We start from the raw sequence: 20,376 nt of genomic DNA on the forward strand, positions 1-20,376 counted from the left end.
TAAATGTAAGTTTTTATGGAAAAGAATGAGGTAGAACACAGGTCAGGGGTGCGGATGATGGAAACCATATATTTGTTATCACTACTTCAGTTTAAAGGATAAAAGCCTTTCAGGTTTACATTATTTGAATAAAAGCTCACCCTTGTTTCCCACGATGTCTCTTTCTCCTTTCTGGCTCTAGCTTCAGCTCTTTGTCTTTCTTCCAGTCTGTGCTTTGCATCTGTGGCTGCATCAATGTCTCTGATTTTTAAGTTGTAGGTTACATCTTTCCATAGGCTAAAGAAAGAGAGGCTGTTATTTTCAGATGTTGATCTAGGGGAGGAAGCAGTGCTACCAGGCTGTAGAAACATTTTTACTGAATCTTATTACTATAAATAAATCTGTAAAGCCTTTAATATGTTGATACAACTAAATCAAGAAAATTCTGAGGTCCAAGTTCAGGTTCGTTTGTACTTATTTGGGAAACACTTTAATTTAGCACCGGAACTGGTCATTGAACTATCAGCTATAGCCCCACAGTGCTGATTAGTCTGTATAGTTTGGGTAAATTTAACTCTCAGTTTTTACAGAAGTTCTATTTCTAAAAAAATCCTCAGATCTATGAACAAGAAGCCTTCAGCTGTCACTTTAATGAAGCTCTTACCAGCGGGATTCATATTCCTCTTGGTCTTCCAGTTTCTTTACCTTCTTCTTAATTGTAGGCATTTTCTTGGTATCTATAAAGACTACACTCTCCTAAACAGAGAAAGTTATTCTGCTGTTAATGCGTTTAAAAATAAAGAAAAAAGTAAAGTTTAGTCTAGCCTTTGTTCATACAATATGTACAGAAACATTTCCCTAACATTTATTGGCAGAGGACAGATAAAGGTCTGTTTCTTGCTTTAAGTTCTTATAGATTTCTGTAGCAAAAGCCTGCAGAGTTCAGCTACCCTCAGAGCAATTTTAATCCACGGTGAAAAAAATTATTCAACACCTACTAACTTTCAGGCAGCTTCACAGGAGCATTCTCCCTGTGCTTTTAACACCTCAGCTACTGAAGTAAAGGAGTTTAAGGTGCTCCACTCTTCACTTTACCAGATCCTTAGTTTGACCTAAAGCCACCATTTACAAAAAGCAGGAGTGGAACTTTTACAGTAGTCCCTTAGTATACAAAGTCAGTATTTTCCATCCACAAGTATATATACATACAAAATGCAATGGCGTATTCTGATTTGCCAGCACCACGAATACCTAAACACACTGTTTCTGATAGAGTAAAAACAAGATAAGTTGCTTTACCCCTGTTGCATATTTTGCATACATGACACCATTCCATTCACCTTCAATTGAGCAGAAGGATTTCTTGTCATTAGGAGAACTAAATGAAAGGAAAAGTAAAATAGTTAAATTCATTATTGCACTAAAAAACCACCCATCAGGTCCTTCTTGTCCTAGGTACTATACATATAAATAGTAAGGCAGTGCTTGAACTAAAGAATAGAAAGTGTCAATAGAGATGGGAGAAAAATAGTATTATCTCCATTTACAAATGGGAAAATGGGTGGAGAGAAGTGATTTTTTTTTTTTTTTGGTGTAACTGCACCGGTGCAAACTCTTAGATTGGCTGAGCCAGTGTAAAACAAGGTTTGATCCGGAGCAGAGTGTCTACTCCAGTGCACATTACCCTAATCTAGACAAGCCATACATTACTAAATTCAATTCACAAACCTACTAACAAAAAATTTGTGGATTTTCAGAGGTGAAGATTGAGTGACTGTGTCCAAATCCCACTGAAATGCAATGAGATTTGGCTGTCTAATGCTTGTAGGCCTACCATATGAAAATCCCAGACAGCCTTAAAGTACAGCTAAGAGAATGAGGCGCATTAATATAGATGTTGCTGTAAACAGTCTTACACTAGCAATCTAATGTACAGCCCTTTGTCAGCCTCCTTCCCCTCCCCTTAATTATTTGTATTACAGTAAAGTCCCCAGTCAGGATTGGGGCCCCCATGATGCAAGGTCAGGGGTGGGCAAACTATGGCCCGGGGGCCACATCTGGCCCTTCAGACGTTTTAATCTGGCCCTTGAGCTCCCGCTGGGGAGTGGGGTCTGGGGCTTGCCCCACTCCTGGAAGCAGCAGCAGCAGCATGTCCCCACTCCGGCTCCTACACGTAGAGGCAGCCAGGGGGCTCCACATGCCACCGCCACCCCCACAGCTCCTGTTGGCCCGGAACCAGAGCCAATGGGAGCTTCAGGGGTGGTGCCTACAGACAGGGCAGAGCCACCTGGCTGTGCCTCCTCATAGGAGGCAGAGAGGGGACATGCCGTTGCTTCCGGGAGCTGCTTGAGGTAAGTGCTGCCTGGAGCCTGCACCCCTGACCCCCTTCTGCTCCCCGACCCCCTGCCCTAGCCCTGATCCCCCTTAGCTCCATCCCAGAGCCAGCACCCCCCCCACACACACCCCAACCCCTTGCCCCAGTCCAGAGCCCCCTCCCAAACACTGAACTCCTCATTTCTGGCCCCACCCCAGAGCCCTCACCCTCTCCTGCACCCCAATTTTGTGAGCATTCATGGCCCGCCATACAATTTCCATACTCAGATGTGGCCTGAGGGCCAAAAATTTTGCCCACCCCTGTGCTAGGTGCTGATTTAACACTACGTAGAAGACAATGCCTGTATTGAAGAGTTTACAATCTAATTTAAGGTGATGCAACAAATGATTATGACCAATAGGGGAAGGAAAAATGAAAGTATCAGTGACTGGATCATGTGCACAGACAGTCTCTAACCACAATAAGCCTGAATTTAACTACAAATCTAAATTTTATTAGACTCCCCGTACAGAGGCCCAGGCTGAAACGGAGACACTATTCTATGTCAGCAACATTACAGAAAAGATCTTTTAGGAGTGGAACTAAAGCATAATCGTTTCTATAATAAAGGTTTTGCTGCTAGGTACGTAAAATATAATTAACTATTCTGGCATATGGGCAGGATCTGTCTATTCCTGCAAAAGGAGAGAGGAACGTTTTTGCAGTAGGGCATGATAGATCCCGCTTCAAGCAGCTTTCCTTCCATCTTCATGCACCTCTTCTGACTTGATATGCCCAGACTAATCTGGTGGCCCACAACTGGGAACAATGACATGGATGTTATCTTTTGCTATAAGAAAAGGAGTACTTGTGGCACCTTAGAGACTAGCAAATTTAGTCTCTAAGGTGCCACAAGTACTCCTTTTCTTTTTGCGAAGACAGACTAACACGGCTGCTACTCTGAAACCTATCTTTTGCTATAGTTGGAGATATTGAGTACAGCCATCTCAATTACTCTTCTGAAAAAACAACTGTGAGCATTTACACAAATGGAGCAAGACTGAAAGAGAAAAAAGCTTACAAAATTTCAGCTGTAACTCTATGCTTCTTTCCTCCATAAAAAGGTTTTGTGTGGAAGATGATGCTAGCATTGTAGCCTGTTTTTGAGCAACTAATACTGCATTCTCCACCCAGTTCTATCCATGGCACTGTGAGAATAGATCTGCAATGATAAACAAATGCACTTTTCAAAAACTTACAAAGAAACAGGTGCTCACTGCCATCTCAAAAATTTTTAAAGACTAAGAGGTATAGCATTTACTTGCCTTCCATAACCATTGGGGAAAGTCAAAATATAGTGCTCATCATAATCTAGGCATGTCACACAACCTGTCAGAAAGAAAAAATTACTACTGTACTAATAATCAACAGCACTTTTAGAGGACATTTCACATAGAAATCTCAAAGCACTTGACAAACGTAAGCATTACAAAAATAAAGAGGTTAAAGGCCTGATTTTTGGAGGGGCTGAGCACCCATCATTCCTATAGCTTTCAATAGGAGGTGTGGACATTCAGCACCTCTGAAAAGTAGCTCACTCAAGGACAAGCGGAGTCCGTGATGCACTGGAAATGGATCCTGGGTCTCTCGCCACTGACAAGACTGCTACAGCAGCTACTCGGTCAAGTCATCAGAAACTTTATTGAGCATGAGTAATACATTGCAGGAAGTTTGTAGAAATTGCTTTTTCTACACAATTAAAATTGAGTTACCATTAGTTTCTTAATGCTCAAGAATTTACCTTTTAAACTACATACACACACTTACCTTGCCCTATATTATGAACACCAATCGACATCCCCAAGAATTTTGACTTGGTCCAGATGTGAGCATTGAATTGTATTCTCTTGCTAAAACACTCGGCATAAAATGCTGAAACTTAAGAAGAAAAAAAGTAAGAATACAACAAGACATTTACAATAATTAGAAACAATTTTTACATCCAGATAAATTACAAGATATTGCAGGGGAGGTGAAAGGGATGGAGAGAAAGAGTGAGTCTTTGCAATTTACTTTCCAGAAAAATGGTCTAAGGAGAGAGAAATTTCAGACTGAAAATTCATTGCTAAACAGAAAATATTGATTCAAGGTCAAAACTTAAAAACTGACTTCACTGTTACTCAGTTCCTGTCCAATAGTATAAGACTCCAGTAGCATAGCAACTTACTTGGAGGGTGGTGAGAGACCTGCTCTGCTACAAATGTTACACTGTTTTTGGTAACCCAAGGTATTGGTCCCTCTGAAACAGGCTCCTGCAAACAAGTTAAGAGTTGCCTTCGTTTGACATGCTACATACAGTTTTCAAAAATATCTAGGACATGGTCCATTGAAGTAGCTTCTACGAGAACTATCCATCACTTAACACAATTTTAGAATCCTAACATGGTGCAGCTTCCACATAGTTGTCGGTTTGCTGGTTTGAAGCGGAAAGGTATGAACCCACTGATACCGGGCCTTTTAGACAACATCCCAGTTTCTGGAATCAATTTGATTACAGATACATATATAGTGTTTGGAAGGTGCTCAGGGATTACAGTGATTGTGCATAAATATCTAGGATAAATGACTTCTGAGTTCACACCTTGCTATCTAAAACCCCTATGATACATTTTATACCTTCCCAGGCTGGGGAATTCTGAGTGAGCTAGGAGGGTCTGAGAAGCTGGCACTCGTGGAACCAGATATGCTGCATTTTAAATTGCTGCAGCCTTTCCTCTAGCAGCAGAAGGGAGTCCTGCTGCCTCTGGTCCATCCACACAGCTGACACATCCAAATGCTTCAAGCTGCGCTTCTCCAGCTTGCCCAGGCTTTGACCGGAGAACAGAGGACTCGTCTTTCTGTTTGTGACCAGAGGAGTGCTGCGGTTCATGACCTTTATCTGACAGCCATGTCTGAGCAGAGTGCAGGAGGAAGAGAGAGTGTCGCAGAACTGGATTTCTGACTCTCTCTCTCCCTGTCATTTAATCTCAGAATCTAGATCTTTGGAAAGATTTTAAAATATGAAATGCTCTGTGCTTCAAAATCATGGGTAAGATTTCTAAGAGGAAAATGAATCCAGTTTAGGGTCAAAGGTCTGGCTCCAAGTAGCAAAGAGGAAACCCTGTTAAGGCTGCTGATCTAGACTTCAAGGAACTAGAAAAATGACTAGATCTGCAGTTCTTAAGACCAAGGAATGTATCCTTGGGATTGGGTAGAATTAACACAGAATACTTTCTGCATGTCAAAGAATTCTTAAGAAATTAACTATTGAAATTACACAGTTTGTAAAATAACACACATTTGAGAAGTCTGCCCTAAAAAAGAGGATGGGAAAACTTCCATTAGGAAAAGAATCACAATATTTTACATGGTTTGCTTCTGGTACAAACCCCATGCCATTCTAGTCAGAGATTAGGGGAATTATTATCACACATTTTAAGCAGTAAAAGACACCACCACAAAACTAACCGTATTATCTTCATTTTCAGCATTTGGTAATATCCAATGACACCGGAAGATCTCACCCAAAATCGGATTGTAAGGCTTTTTAGCAACAGATCCTTTCCTTCCCGCATGAAAAGCTGAGAGATACCATCTCACCACTTGAACCATTCGGTCTTTTGGATCCTTTTGGTCATTAATACTAGAGGAGGGGGAAAGTATAGTTACTAAACACTGAAATAAGTCACTGCTGTTTGAAACAGGAGTAAGACACAAGATTACTACTCCAGTGTTTTTTTCTTTAAACTCAGATTGAGAAGAGCTTTTTGAAAAATGAAAGACAGACTAGATGGTATATAGATGCACTTTGCATAGTTTGGATAAAGATCAAACATTCCTCAAAACAGTAAGCATATACTCTTGAAACTGCACAAGGCAATATCAGAACTGATTAATACTGTACTTAAATACCTCACAAATAAGTCCGGATGTGCAAAAAAGTCAGCATACATCTCCAAAAGTGATCTTCTTTCCAGAATAAAAGTTGGGAGAACCACCTGAAGAAAGAACAATACCTCAAAACTCTTAGAACGATAGTATTTTAGTATCTAGAGAACTCCAACTCCACAGCATACATGGCTTTTTGAACTGCCAAGACTTCAATTAGCATTCAAAAAACACTTTGAAGACATAAAGCACAATACAAGGGGTGAATACTATTATTATTGAATGAATATAACTACAAGAAAAGCCCTATTATCAGACAGTTACTAAATAAAAACCCTTAAATTTTGTGATGTCTGATGGAATTGCAGTTGCTCTGTAACTACTTATGGACATTGTATGCTGACCAGATTATTGGGATGTTTACTGTATGAATGCTGGTTTAATTTAATGAGGGGCTGTAAGGAAAAACAAGCAGAAAGGGAGCAGCGCTCCAGACAATTAACAAAACTGGTTTTTGTTGAGAAGTACCAAAACCAGAGAACAAAAAGGACTACAGCACTTTTAAAAACTATCACTCTCTCAAGAGAGGAATGGGTTATTTGGGGGGAACCACAATGACACACTGACCAACCACAGAGGAAATTAGGCCTGTATAGATCACAGCTAAGGGGATGGAAAGTCTACAGAAAAAGCAGACATGTAGAATGTTTTAAAACATTCCTTCTCTAAATGTTTTGTTCCTACAGTTAAAACAAAATACTTTTGTTTTAAGAATGCTGTTTAGTCACCAGATACCATTGGTCACAGGCCCCTGAGAGAAAGAAAGACAGAAAGAAAAAGACAGAAAGATTATTTACCTTACAGTAAATGGAGTTTGAGATGTGCGGTCTCTATGGGTATTCACTGTGGGTGCTCATGTGCAGTGCGTGCCTGGCACCAGAAATTCTTCAATAGTGCCTATTGGTCTGTGCCTGCATCTCCTTGTGCTGCAAACAGAGGGCGTAAGGGGCGGTGTGGATCAACCACCTCTTCTTCATTTCCTACTCTACCCTGAATCACATGAGGATTTGAAGCAGAAGAAAAGGAAGGTGGATCACGACTATCCATAGGGAACACACATCTGAAAGAACTCCAGTTACTATAAAGGAAGTAAACTTCCTTTCTTCAAGTGCTGATCCCTATTGGTACTCACTGTTGGTGACTCCCAAGCAGAGACTAATGAGGAAGGGGGTGGGAGGACAAGCTTTGAATCACAGTTTGGAGGATCACTGAACTGAAGGAAGCATCCCTCTACATAGGCCTGAATCAGGGATAATTCCTGGTAAACATGTGGATGGAGATCCAGATTGCAGCTCTCCACATCTCTGTGAGTGGGATCCTTTGCAGGGATGCCACTAAGGCTGTCTGTGCTCTGGTTGAATGAGCCCTAAGAGATTGAGAAGGAGATCCTACCTTTTTGTAACAGAGAAGGATGTAACTGAAAATCCATGTTGTAAGTCTCTGGGAGGAAACTGCCTCTCCTTTCATCCTCTCTGCTATGGAGACAAAGAGATGGCAATCTTCTAAAAGCCTCCATCCTATTAAGATAGAAAGCCAGAGCTCTTTGCACATCTAGGGAGTAGAGTTTCATGTGCTCATTCTTCTGAAGCTTCAGGTAAAATACAGGTAACTGGACTGTCTGGGTTAAGTGAAAATCAGAAGGAAGCTTGGGACTAAACTTGAGATGCAGTCTCCGGGATGGCATACGGCAGATCCACCATAAGAACATCAAGTTGCCCTACCCTTCCGGCCTAGGTGACAGGTGTGAGGAAGGCCACCTTCACTGATATATGTAACAGGGAGCAGGAGGGCTAGAGGTTCAAATAGTGGGTTCACTGAGGCAGAGAGTACCAGGTTCAGATCCCAAGCCAGTGTTGTGGGAATGTTCTCATGATACTTTATTGTGTGGGGTGAGTGAAAATTGATCAGTTTTCCACCAGGGAATGGAAAGCATTAATGGCTGCTAAATGTACTCTCAGTGAATTGAGTAAAAGGTCTGAAGATTTCAGTGAGAGGATATAGTCTAGGACAGAGGCAATTCCGGCCCCCTCTGGAAGCAATTGATGCTTGTGGCATCACAGGGAAAAGCGCTTCCATTTGGCAGCATAATGCTACCTTGTAGACAGCTTCCTGCTATTGAAAAGGATGGCCTGGACTTTTTTTCAAGCAGGATTTCTTTAAGTCAGTTGCCCATCCAAAAGTTAGGTTGTCAGAGGGAGGGATGCCATGTTAGGAGGGCTGGTCCTGACCCTGTTCTGTGACAGTAGGTTCAGAAACATCCATAGGAGAATACACAGATGGAATACCATTCATACAGCCTCATTGCCCCTCAATGCAGTGCAGAAAGAGTGATCTGATGTTGGCTGCACCAATTCCAGAGCTGTACAACCTTCCTGCAGAGTAGTGTGGCTCTTGCTCTGCCCAGTTTGTTTATATAATAAACAGTGGTCATACTGTCTGAGTGGATCTGGACTTGAGTGGACTGAATGAAAGGCAGCAATTGCTTGCATGTTCTTTATACTGCTTGAAGCTTGAGGAGGTTGACATGTAGCATGTGTTCTTGTGGAGTCCAGGAACCCTTAGCAACATCATTGTCCAGGTGCATTCCTCAGTCCAGAAGAGATGCGCCTTTGCCGAGTGTTCTTGTGGGTGGGTTGGGAATAAAGGGAACTCCTACATTGTTTCTCTTCTTCCACCAAGTGAGAGGTGCCTCGATGCTTGGAGTAAGTGAGACTCTCTTGTCCAAGAAATCCTGGCTGCAATGCAGACCTTCCTCAGGCAGGTTTGGAGGCTGCACAGGTGAAACCTGGCAAAGGGGGAGTCACATATGTGCAAAATACTGTTTAGCGTAGGATCACCAAACAGGCCCTGACTGTCATTTGACGGCTGAGTCGAAGTTGGATACTGAGTGTCATAGTTCAGGGCAACTGCACCTGTATTTCTTCATCATGATCAAGGATGGGCACCCACTCTCAGGCTTCCGGCTCCCCAGCCACCGTCTCTCTAGGGTGCCAGATCCCTAGTTTTGAACCTATGATCCCCCACTCCCGACCTTGTTATTCCTTAGTTGTCCCACACATTCAGCTGGATCCCAGGTCCAGTGGCTGCTCCTAGAAGGCTGGAGGAGGAGCCTTTAGATGTGGACAGGCATCTGCCCGCCTGCCCACCTCCCAGAATTTCAATTAGGCAGGCACACGTCTCTTTCTTCCCTGACTGCATTACTTCCAGACTTCACAGTCCCCTGACTACACTGTGAATTCCCCACAAAGTCAGGCTGCCTAAGCAGGCCTGCTTTACTTTTTTCCTCAGACATGGTAAATAATGCAACTGCCAAAGTTAAGCTACCACACAGCTCTATCTAAACAAGCACATTTATTTTTCAGGTAAAAGCACTGCAGAAAAAAAAATAAAAACTCACACATATGCTAATAAGCTTACTACAGGTCCCCCCAACTCCAACAAGGGCTCTGGCCAGCGAACAGTTCGTCAAACCCCATCCAAAGGTTTTCCTGTGGTCACAAGTTCAGAACACTTGTTCGCTCAGAATAACCCACCCATGGCTCTAAGAGTCACTCCTTCATGCAAGCTAGGTCTTTGCCTATTTGTGGTCACTTCAATCAGCCAGATATAAGATCCCCTCCCCAGGGCAAAGCTTCAGATGGCGGAGTTCTTGCATAACCGGAACAGTCAAATTTGCATACCTCTCCTCCTAGAGATTTCCTGGGAAACCCACTTGATTCTGAAGTTTTACATTGTTTCAAATAGTTCTTTGAAGCTCATAACATTTCCCAGTGTTTACATTTAGTCAGGTTTTCTCCCTAGAGACATTACATACAGTTCCACAATAATACAAAAACATTTCCATTTTAATCCAATGAACTCCCAAGATACTTAAACTTAATTCATTACCGTTTCTCCAGGATATTGCAAAAATTGCCATATCTGTCACACTGAGGTCTTTCATCATGAGGACTGTGTCTTGTGTTAAGTAAGTCGTGGGCACAATTGAGTCCAGGACTGCTCCTATAAATTCTATAATTGTTATAAGTGCTAACATGGACTCTCCTGGGTTTACCTGAAGACCCAAGGAGTAGAAAAAGGTTGAGCAGGACAGTGAGCATTACCTGCACTTCTCCATTTGATCGACCCTTGAGGAGCCAGTCATCGAGGTGGGGCAACAGATGGTAACTGTAATGATGCCGATGTGCTGCTACTATGGCCATGCCCTTTGTAAATACCCTTGGACCAACTGAAAGGCTAAAACGAGCACCTTATATTGGAAGTGCTCCAAATGCACCATAAAACACAGGACATTTACTGTGTGTGGGGTGGATATGTATATGAAAATAAGCATCCTTTAAATCAAGAGCCATAAACCAGCCACTGATGTTCAGAGACAGGATTATAGCAGTTAAGGTAATCATCCTGAGTGGCGAATGAAGACATTCAACAGCCCAAAATCAAGAAAACCTGTCGTTTTGGGGATGAGGATAAATTTGGAGTAAAAGCCCTTTCCCCTGTGTGGAGGAGGTAGCAGCGCTATCACCCCTAGTCAGACCGGGGAGTCTACCTCCTGTTTGAGAATCCTCTTGTGAGATGGTGGGGCAGGCAGTCACGGAGTGGAACAGGTTACACAAATCTAGATCTACTTTGGACAAGGATTCCAAGAAGTCAGATCTCTTTGCCAGAAAGATCTTTTCCTCAGCCGGCCTACTATTCCATATTGCATACTACCAGGAACATATGTTTAAGTACGACTTTATGAACTACAGTAAGTTACCGGAGTTCATAAGTAAATTACCACAGGATTGAAGACCCCCACTTCCAGGCTATCCTTGATGATGGGAAGTTAGTAGCCAGATCATCCCTTCAGGTATTACTTGATGCAGTGAACACAGCATCTCGTTCCATGGTGACCTCGGTGGTCATGAGACAGGCTACAAAGCTGCAGTCAGCAGGGTTTACCAAAGAAATTCAGGTAATGTTAGAGAATCTCCTCTTTGAGGGTAACAACCTTTTCACTGAAAAGATCAATGAGTTATTTTAGTCACTCAGACTCCCGTGTCACTCTCTCTTCCTTGGGAATCTACTCCCCAGCGCATTGCAGAAAGTACTCGAAGGCACTGCAATATAGATATTGGCCAGCCCTGCAGCTGTGAAACACCGAGAAAGCACCAGAGGGTATAGAATGGCAGATACACTACCCCACCCCTTCTTCAGACCCAGCCATCTACCAAAGGTAGGATTTTGACAGGACACTTGAGAGCTGTCAAGCAGCCGCAGTACAGCCAGCTTCCCTCACCCCGTTTGGTGGCTGCCTGACCCATTTCCTTCCAATGTCTCAACATCTAACTTCGGACAAATTCGTCTTGGATATCCTCTCAACCAGCTACATGATAGTTATAGAATCAGAGAAATATAGGGCTGGAAGGGACCTCGAGAAATCATCAAGATCAGACCCCTGTACTGAGGCAGGCTCAAGTAAATCTAGACCATTCCTGACAGGTACTGAACCTATTCTTAAAAACCTCCAATGATGAGAAATCTACAACCTCCTTTGGAAGCCTATTCCAGAGTTCAACTGTAAATAGTTACAAAGTGCTCTGAATGTTGGGGAAATAACATGGGGGGAGGGAGGGCAGAAGAGCAGGAAACCCAATACTCACTAATTAAACTACAACTATTAACATTATCTATGAAAAATGGATTTACAAAGCTAGAAGTTATAGAGGAGGGTTCCATCCCAAAACAAAATAGTAGAAAAGGAGTAGAGGAAGCTCTCAGTTGGCATCACCCCTTATGCACTCTGTTTGCAGGATGAGGAGGGGCAGGCACGGACCAACGAACACTGCTGTTGAAGAATTTCTGACCCCGGGCACATGGAATGCATGTGCACTCACAGTGAATACCCATAAGAACCAGCACTCAAAGAAGAACTAGAGGTGCCAGAACTAAGTCAGACCTGCTAGGTAAGCGTGCCTGAGATACAAGGTGGAGTAGCTCAGATCTTAGTCTAGCAGTAGGAGAATAGAAAATTTCAAACCCAATAATTTCCTTTCTACTAGCAGCGCCTCCCATAATTCTGATACGTATGAGCCATTTCCCTTCTGTCTGCATTTTCCAGAGACAGTTCAAAGCTACAGCACAGACTGTACTAGGCATGCTGTCTTGCTGCCAGATGATTAATTTCAAAGCAGTGAAAAAACTCTTACAAAGTGATTAGTAACAATAACTTCCGTGCCAATTAATTAGGTATCGTAGGCCACTGCCTATGCGGTAACTATCCAAATAAAATTCTGACCTATGGCTTTGAAGGCAACCAGGGTTGGCAGAACTGTGGAAGACGCTGCAAGCAGAAAGGAAATTATTGGGTATATAATTTTCAATTCTGCAGCCCAGCATCTCCCACAAGTCTGATATGTATGGGAAGTATCAAACAGTGAGCAGAATAGCAGCGAGGGATGTAAAAGTGAACACAAGAAATAGGAAGACACCTCCTCCCCTTTTTGAATTGTTCAAATGTCAAAGTTATGTCTGGACCACAACCTGCAGCCCATTCCTGTCTATAGACACAAAATTCACTTTCCAGCCTCTGACAGAGGTGGTAGCTGGTGACCATGTGACTTCTCACAGATTTCTGCAGTGGAAGGGTGTGCTCTTTTGGCCCAGGAGGTGGCCATGTAAGTTGAAGAATGCACCTCAATTCCTTCTGGAACAGTGCGCTGAATGGCTTGTATGCCTCCAAGATGCGTAGTCTGATCCATCTGGTAAGGGACAGGCTGTATACTATAAGCACCTTGGGATGAAAGAAAGAACAGGGAGCCCAATCTCCTCGTGGATTCTGCATGCTTGAGGTAAGTCTTCAATGCTCTTCTAACATCTAGGGTGTACCACTGTTTCTCAGTTGAGTGTATGGTCATGGGCAGAACAAAGGAACTCAGAGGCTCAGGTGGTTAGAGCTTTCAACACCAGCAACAGGTCCCATTTAGGAAAGATCTGGATACCTGATGGTTCTTCCAAGGAGCCAGAGGATCCTGTGAATAGGACATTACTTAGAGCTGATACCTGGAGCTATGATAATGGGCTGAAGGCCCTTATCAGCACCTTCCTGAAGGAAGTCCAGAGTGGCCTTAATACCAGTATCCTTGGATCTGCACTGCATTCTTGGCACCACAAACTGAATTTGGTCTCCCCAGAGGAGTAGATTTTTAGTGTGAAAACTCTCCTGGATGAGAGCAGAATCCTGCTCATTTTGGAAGATAGTTGCACTCAGCCTAATGATTGCTTTTCAAGAGCAACACTGTCAGTTGAAAATTATCTGAGTATCGATGGAGGAATGGGCCTTGGAAAAAAGATGTCTTGTCTCATTGGAAACTACAACAATGGTTCCAGCTTCAATTCTATCGTATGACAGAACCAGGGCCTTCTTGGGCAGTACAGAGTTAACATGGTCACCCTTGCTTCTTCTCATCTTATCGTTTGGCTCACCTTCCCTAGGAGAGGAAAGGGAAGAGATGCATATAGCAGGTTTTCCAGCCAGCTATGCAACATAGTGTTTGTCCACATGGACTTGGGGTCCACTTCCTGGGTGAAGAATTTTTGCCATTCTGCATTCTTGCAATGGGCAAAGAGGTCAACTGGGGGGAGACCGAACATCTGCAAGATCAGAGTGAAGACTTCCTGGTTCAGCATTACTAATTACACCTGCTGAGCCAGTCTACCATTTGTGGGTACTGACTTTAGGGAAGGGAGAGTCTTGTTTGCCCATTCCATTTTCTTCATCATTTCGGATGTAGAGCTATGCTTTTTTTTCCCCCTTGGTTGTTTATATATGCAACCTGGTCGTGTTGGCTGGTTGGACCAAGACGTGGTCACCCTTTAGGAAGCTTTGGAATCTTAGTAGAGCTAGTCTAGCAGCTGCAAGATCCAAGAGCTTGATGCTGCAGTTCTTTTCCCTGTTGCTCCAAATACTGTATGTCATTCTGGGTCACAGAAGTGCACCCCATCTCTCCAGTGTAGGGTCTTTTGTGAGAACCTGAAGGTCTGGAAGGCATATGGAAAAACCCCAATAGATGTTGTCTTATCTTTACTGTCCTTTGTTGCCCCAGGACTTACCCCTGGGTCACCTGGATGAGGTCCTCATCTTCGGAACCTCTCCCTGTTCTGCTCTGTACCTCCTGGTTGGTTTTTTCCATGGTGAAGCTGAGGCTCGTTGGGTGGACAGGGAACCCAACATGCCTGTACAAATTTAGAGCCCCTTGCCCTAGCAGAGATAGGGTTGGCAGGGTGCAGGGTAGACACTTTTTACCTTCTGCTGAGCCTTAGAAAGCTTCCTCATCTACAGAGCACTTCTGGGGTTTTGCCTGGTACTTGTGCGTCTGTTCTGCCATGTCTGAAAGGGGGTAGAGGAACTCAGCACAAAGACACTTCAGTGGAGGCTCCAGGTAGCTGTGACCGCCATGTTGCTCAGATCCCAGACCAGGAGGCAGCGAGAGGGCTTGAAAAACAAATAAAAACACGTTAGCTGCCCAAAAAAACAGCTAAAAATAACCAATCTAGAAGAAAAGCATGGGAGCAAAGTGAACCAGCATTTGACTGCTGCCACAGAGGCTGGTAGCAAGCAGGAGAAGGGGACATGGCTAGCACAGGTTGTGCTGTAGCTTTGAACTGCCTCTGGATGCTGCAGACAAGAGGGGACTAGCCCACACATATCAGAATAGTGGGAGATGCTGGACTGCAGAACTGTGAAATTCCCTCCCAGGAGCGGTAAGGGTATGTGGCCTGACATGAGGGTGCACTCACAGGGCTTGTCTACACTACCACTTAAGTTGATGTAACTTAAGTTGCTCAAGCATGTGAAAAAGCCCTCCTCCCCACTCCCTTGCAGTGATGCAAGTTACATCGACTTAAAGCAGTGTTCACACTGTGCTACGTCATCGGGAGACGCTCCCACCGACATAGCTTCCGCCTCTTGTTGATGGGAGAGCACTCTCCCATTGGCATAACTCGTCTTCATCAAACACACTACAGCGGCACAGTGGGTTATAGTGTAGACTAGCTCACAGACTAGAAAGGGGGACAGTGGTGCAGCTAGACCTGTAGCCATAACAAAGTTTTTCTTCCAGCAAGAGAATTTAGAAGTAGCAACAAGTCTTTGGAATAAAAAAGAAAGAATTCCACAAGTAGCCGGCCTAGTGACTTGTAACAGACGTAACCTCAGAAGAAACCAATATTCTTTGCTAACAAGAGTAGCAGCTCGGCACAGTTTCCAGAGCTGTAATCTCTGACAGCAGTTCAGTGTAAAGCTTCTGCTGACAAGGCAAAGCACTTCAATCCATCTAGTTACCGATAGCACCCTCTTTCCTTCTTCTCTATCTGAAAAAGGATTTCAAATATCGCCATGTATTGACATATTGCTAAAAACCCATCAGGTTCAGGGAACTCGAGAAGAGAATTAAAGATGAATCAACATTAATGACTTACTGAGCAATAAAGGTAACTAAAGTGATGTACAAAAAGAAATAAAAGCAAAACAGACTTCTATATATCACTAGTAAATGGAGATTGTAGTTTAACACTCTTACATACATGCAGACAGTTCACATTTAAAGGGTAACTGCATAAATTTATCATACGTCATCTACAAAAGTTTAAATATATGATCCAAACACACACTTGAAATCTGTGCCATGAAACTACGGCTATATTAACAAAAGCATCTGAGGATAAACTGCTTCTCTACTCCACTCCCATGCTGTGATTTGTGAGACAGGAAATCATGGATTATTTAAGCATCTAGTCAACATTTGGTGTTACGCAGAGCTGGTTGGAAAAATTCAATTGAAACACTTGTCAGAATTTGCTGATTCACTGAAATCAAATCCTTTCACAGAAACAGATTCTAAGGCATTTCCAACAGACCTAAGGCAGGTTCTATCAGAAAACTGCCTGGTTTCCTGCCAGCTTGTCCACTGGCTCCTCAGCTGCTAACTAAGATAGGAGCCTCACAACTTTGCGGCCAGTTTTCCCAGACTCCCCTTCAGCCAGGAAAGCAAGCTGCTGAGGATCTTGGCTTCCTGGCACATTGCCAGGGACCCTGGAAGGCAGCTCTCCCAGGGCTTGTGAGCTACTGAGGACTCAGAGCTACCCAGGTCCTCAGTAGTCCCCCTGGCAGGCTGTCATGATGCCACAGACTGCAAAAGTTCTGGCAGCAGCAGACTGAAATGGATATAATTCTTGTCAGTTTCACAACTGCCCAAAACTGAACAGCAATGGTGAAACTGATCAAACACTTGTTAATTTGACAAGGACACCATGTTCTTGTACATCTCTGCTTTGGGGTATGAAGACAAGAGGAGGCAGGAGGAAAAGTACTGCTTCTACAGATCTTCCTTCTCTTATCCCAACTCCATGGGTAGTCTAGGGGATCACAAATGACCCAGGGGATAGAAATGAGCAAATTATCACTTTTGCTGGTAAATTGCTTCCCCAGCTCATGGGATTTAGCAATTCAATCAGTGTCGTCAGCATTAAACTTATCCACTTTCCCACCTCTACACTGAGACAGATCCAGAAAAGGAATAGCACAAAGAGTAATCTACAGGGAGGCTGAAACAGTTAAAACTTATCAGAACAACAAATATACACTTGCAATAGTATCAGAAGTGTAATATCCTAATAAACACCCTCATTTATTAAAATCCTCACCTAATACAATATTGTAGCAATATTTCATTTACACAGCATTCAGATTTTTCACGAAGTTTGGCCTTTGAGTCTTACCTTTGTTAGATCCATTCCTAGTCTAACCTGTGATAGAAGATGCATAATAACACTCTTATGTTCTTCCACTGACTCTCCTTCACCATCATCATCTCTATCATCATGAGGATCAAAGAGATCTAAAAAAGAAGTCCACTCTGTCATTATGTTTCTTAAAATACCCACCCCCCAAATACAACATTCAAAATCGAACTTACATCAATAAGTCCTAACAGAGCACATATTTTATTTAACATACAGATGAATTTTCTTTATTGTTTCATTGAATAAAGCCTTGTTGAAAAATACAGAGATCACAAAAAATATTTTAGGATTTAACCATATAAATAAAAAGGTAAACTTTCACAAGTACTGAAACACTCAACTACTCTTAAGATTACAAGAGAGACTGAACCCTCTACAAACAAGCTATTAGAAACTTTTTATTAAGCACTACATTAAATATACCTGGATTCGTACGGAAGAACTTTCTAGTAAAAGAGCTAATGCAACTCTCTTACCAGCATCATTTGTTCCATTAGACATGGAAGAATTCAGGGATTCTGTGGTGTCTGGGCGTTTCAAACTACTTCCTGTGCTGCTGCGAGTCAGGACTCCTGCAGATCCTGAGGAGCTACAGAAAAGTATCAAGTTCTCACGATTCAGAACATTTATTTCAACGCAAAATATTAGGATTTAACTAAATTAAACATTTACATTGGGGCTGATTACTCGAGAAGTGCATTTATGGAGAAATTACAAGACACTGCAATATTCAGAAGCGAAGATGGTATATGCAGCTTCACATAATATAATACTTCTAGTGGTATGTGGCCTAACGATTGGGTAAAATCTCCAAAGTGGGACTCAGAATGCAACCCATACAAAAACTCTAAATGCACACACAAAAGCGATAGTTTCAAATACATTTATTATTCCTCAAAGGTGAATAGCAATAATTTTAAAAAGTTAGTTTACTCTCAAAATTCCCCAAATGGCAAGAGTAAATTGAAACAGAAATTATTCAAAAATTTAAAAAATATTGAGGTGTATGGAAAAGAGGGACATTGGCTGTCTACAATTGCTGCAATACACCTCAGGTTGAGCATTTAAGCAGTCCAAAAATAACCTGTCAACTGACAACTCAAATATTGGTCAAATAATGTCAAAAATGGTCAAATATTTTAAAGCATTAATTTATGAGAACAAAAAAGAGTAAGACCTTATGGTCTCCAATAGATTTAGTCTTAAATCTTTATACCTAATTAAAATAACTCAGTTAAGTTTTTTTAACTCAGAAAAATGCAAAAATTAAATTAACAATCAAATTAACTTCTAAAAAATGAAAGAATAGCACCATGATGCAATCAAGAAGGCAAGCCACTAGCTACGTCAGGGCATTCTTGCTGGAACATTTGGCAGTGATCAAATAATAGTCAATCAAATGACTAGTCCATTGACCAGCTTGCCAAACCTACAATGCACCATGAACCCATTATTAGGAAACACATCCAGGTTTTCAGGATTACTCCCAAACACCCACACAGATAACTTCTCACACTTCTAGAAATTGTTCAATAAGGCACTGTGTTCTTTCACTACTTACTCAATGCATCGCTTTGGGGAAGAACTGCTCTGATAGAATTCATCAGCATCATAGAACTCATCTTCACTGCTGGAGTAAGAAAAATCTGGAACTGTATTTGGAGACAGATTGACGTGGCTTGGAGAGGTTAAACTGCTGCTGGGTGCCGACTGCCCACTTCCTATGAAATTGAAGAAATCTGAGCTTTGAAAAAGCTTTATGGCTTTTTAAACCAGCCATTTCTAATCTACTAACTGGATTGATTAAGTTGATTAAGACATTAGCAGAGTTTAGAAACTAGGAGAAGCTATAAAATTAAAAAAACAAAAGCAGTAAGGTACACTTACAATTTCACACAACAGATAATACAAAATACGTTATCAGGAATGACTAGTGAGGTAGAGTACAAGGCCAAAATTTCCCAAAACTGTGCGCCTGAAGTTAGCCTCCTGAGTCTATGGCTAGCCTCCTAAATAAACGAGGCCTAGTTGTCAGAGGTGGTGACAACTGCAGCTCCTAAAGAAATCTCAATGAAGTTTATGGGAATTGCAGGTGCTCAACACCTTTTAAAAAATCAAGTCACATTTATTTAGGAACCTAAATATGGATTTGGGAGCCCAACTTTAGGCACTGACATTCCTAATAAAAGATATGAAAAGAGGGGCTAGCTGAGACAAAGAATAGCCAATGTAAAAATAGCCACATATGTAGGGGCTACCTAGCCTTCTGTTCTTAAAACATTTCTAGGTCACCAAGAATGATCAGACCTGCAATTTTATTACAAAATTCAAAGGAATTAAAAAAAAAATCACTGTCACAGGCAGTTGAAGATATAGAGTTAGGATGGAAATAATTACCTTCACCAACCGCAAAGGAAGTGTCTAGTCACTTCTATTGTTACAATCCTAGAATCTTGGGCCTGGTCTACATTACAAAATTAGGTCAATGTAAATCTCCTTGTGTTGACCTAGTTGTGCATGTGCTGACACTTTTAAATTAGTTTCCCCAGATATAAGCTCTCCATTAAATCAACACAGGAACACCACCCCTGAGCATGAATGTTTACACAGCATTACCTCTGTCAACCCTAACAGTCCTCGAGAAGCTGTCCCACAATGCCAGACACTGACAGCTCTGGTCACAATTGTGAACTCCACTCCCCAGAGGTCATGGAGAACAGGAGCCCCCAATCCCCTTTAAAACCTTGCAAATTTTTGAAATGCTTTTTCCTGATTGTCCACCTGGGCAAGCCACCTAGGCAGCTCTCCACTGTCACCTGCAACTACCCAGCTGAACATGCTGGCTACAAGCGCCAGACATGCTCTGGCTTGGAGTAGAATGGGCCTGTGGGGAGAAGAGACTGTGCAAGCACAGCTATGGACCAGTTGTAGAAACATGGACATCTATGAGGCGATTGCACAGGGGATGCAGAAGGGGATCAGCAGCAGCAATGCATGAAAGTAAAAGAACTGTGACAGGCATATCAGAAGGCCAGGGAGGCCAACAATTGATCCAGTGCTGAGCTGCAGAACTCCCACTACAAAGAGGTGTATGCCAAACTTAGTGGAGATCCCACTCCCACCTCACACACCTCCTCAGGCTCCTGCCATGAACAGTGAGGAGGTGGTGGAGGAGGAAGAGGATGGGGACATGTGATAAAGGGGTCCAGATATGCTGCAAGCCGGGACCTGTTTGAGTCTCCACCACAGTCCACTTAATCCCAGCCTGATGCAGGGGAAGGAACCGCAGATAAGTGTGTAAATTTATTTTG

The 20,376-nt window shown here is 42.5% G+C and overlaps 1 protein-coding gene across 6 annotated transcripts in view; it reads right to left on the reverse strand.

The window, feature by feature from the left end:
- OSBPL9 (oxysterol binding protein like 9) overlaps positions 1–20,376 on the reverse strand; it is a 134,082-nt gene that overhangs the window by 698 nt on the left and 113,008 nt on the right. For all 6 annotated transcript variants that reach the window (XM_074961748.1, XM_074961746.1, XM_074961747.1 and 3 more), the window contains 12 exons: positions 18,627–18,786; positions 17,542–17,654; positions 17,042–17,160; positions 6,245–6,330; positions 5,801–5,975; positions 4,521–4,605; positions 4,121–4,231; positions 3,619–3,682; positions 3,375–3,515; positions 1,279–1,357; positions 644–735; positions 141–276 (listed from right to left, as the gene is read on the reverse strand). In XM_074961748.1, the coding sequence (XP_074817849.1) occupies positions 141–276; positions 644–735; positions 1,279–1,357; positions 3,375–3,515; positions 3,619–3,682; positions 4,121–4,231; positions 4,521–4,605; positions 5,801–5,975; positions 6,245–6,330; positions 17,042–17,160; positions 17,542–17,654; positions 18,627–18,786 (1,361 nt within the window). The remainder of the gene's footprint in view (positions 1–140; positions 277–643; positions 736–1,278; positions 1,358–3,374; positions 3,516–3,618; positions 3,683–4,120; positions 4,232–4,520; positions 4,606–5,800; positions 5,976–6,244; positions 6,331–17,041; positions 17,161–17,541; positions 17,655–18,626; positions 18,787–20,376) is intronic.

Source organism: Natator depressus, chromosome 8 (genome assembly GCF_965152275.1).
Source record: "Natator depressus isolate rNatDep1 chromosome 8, rNatDep2.hap1, whole genome shotgun sequence".
Taxonomy (NCBI): Eukaryota; Metazoa; Chordata; order Testudines; family Cheloniidae; genus Natator; species Natator depressus.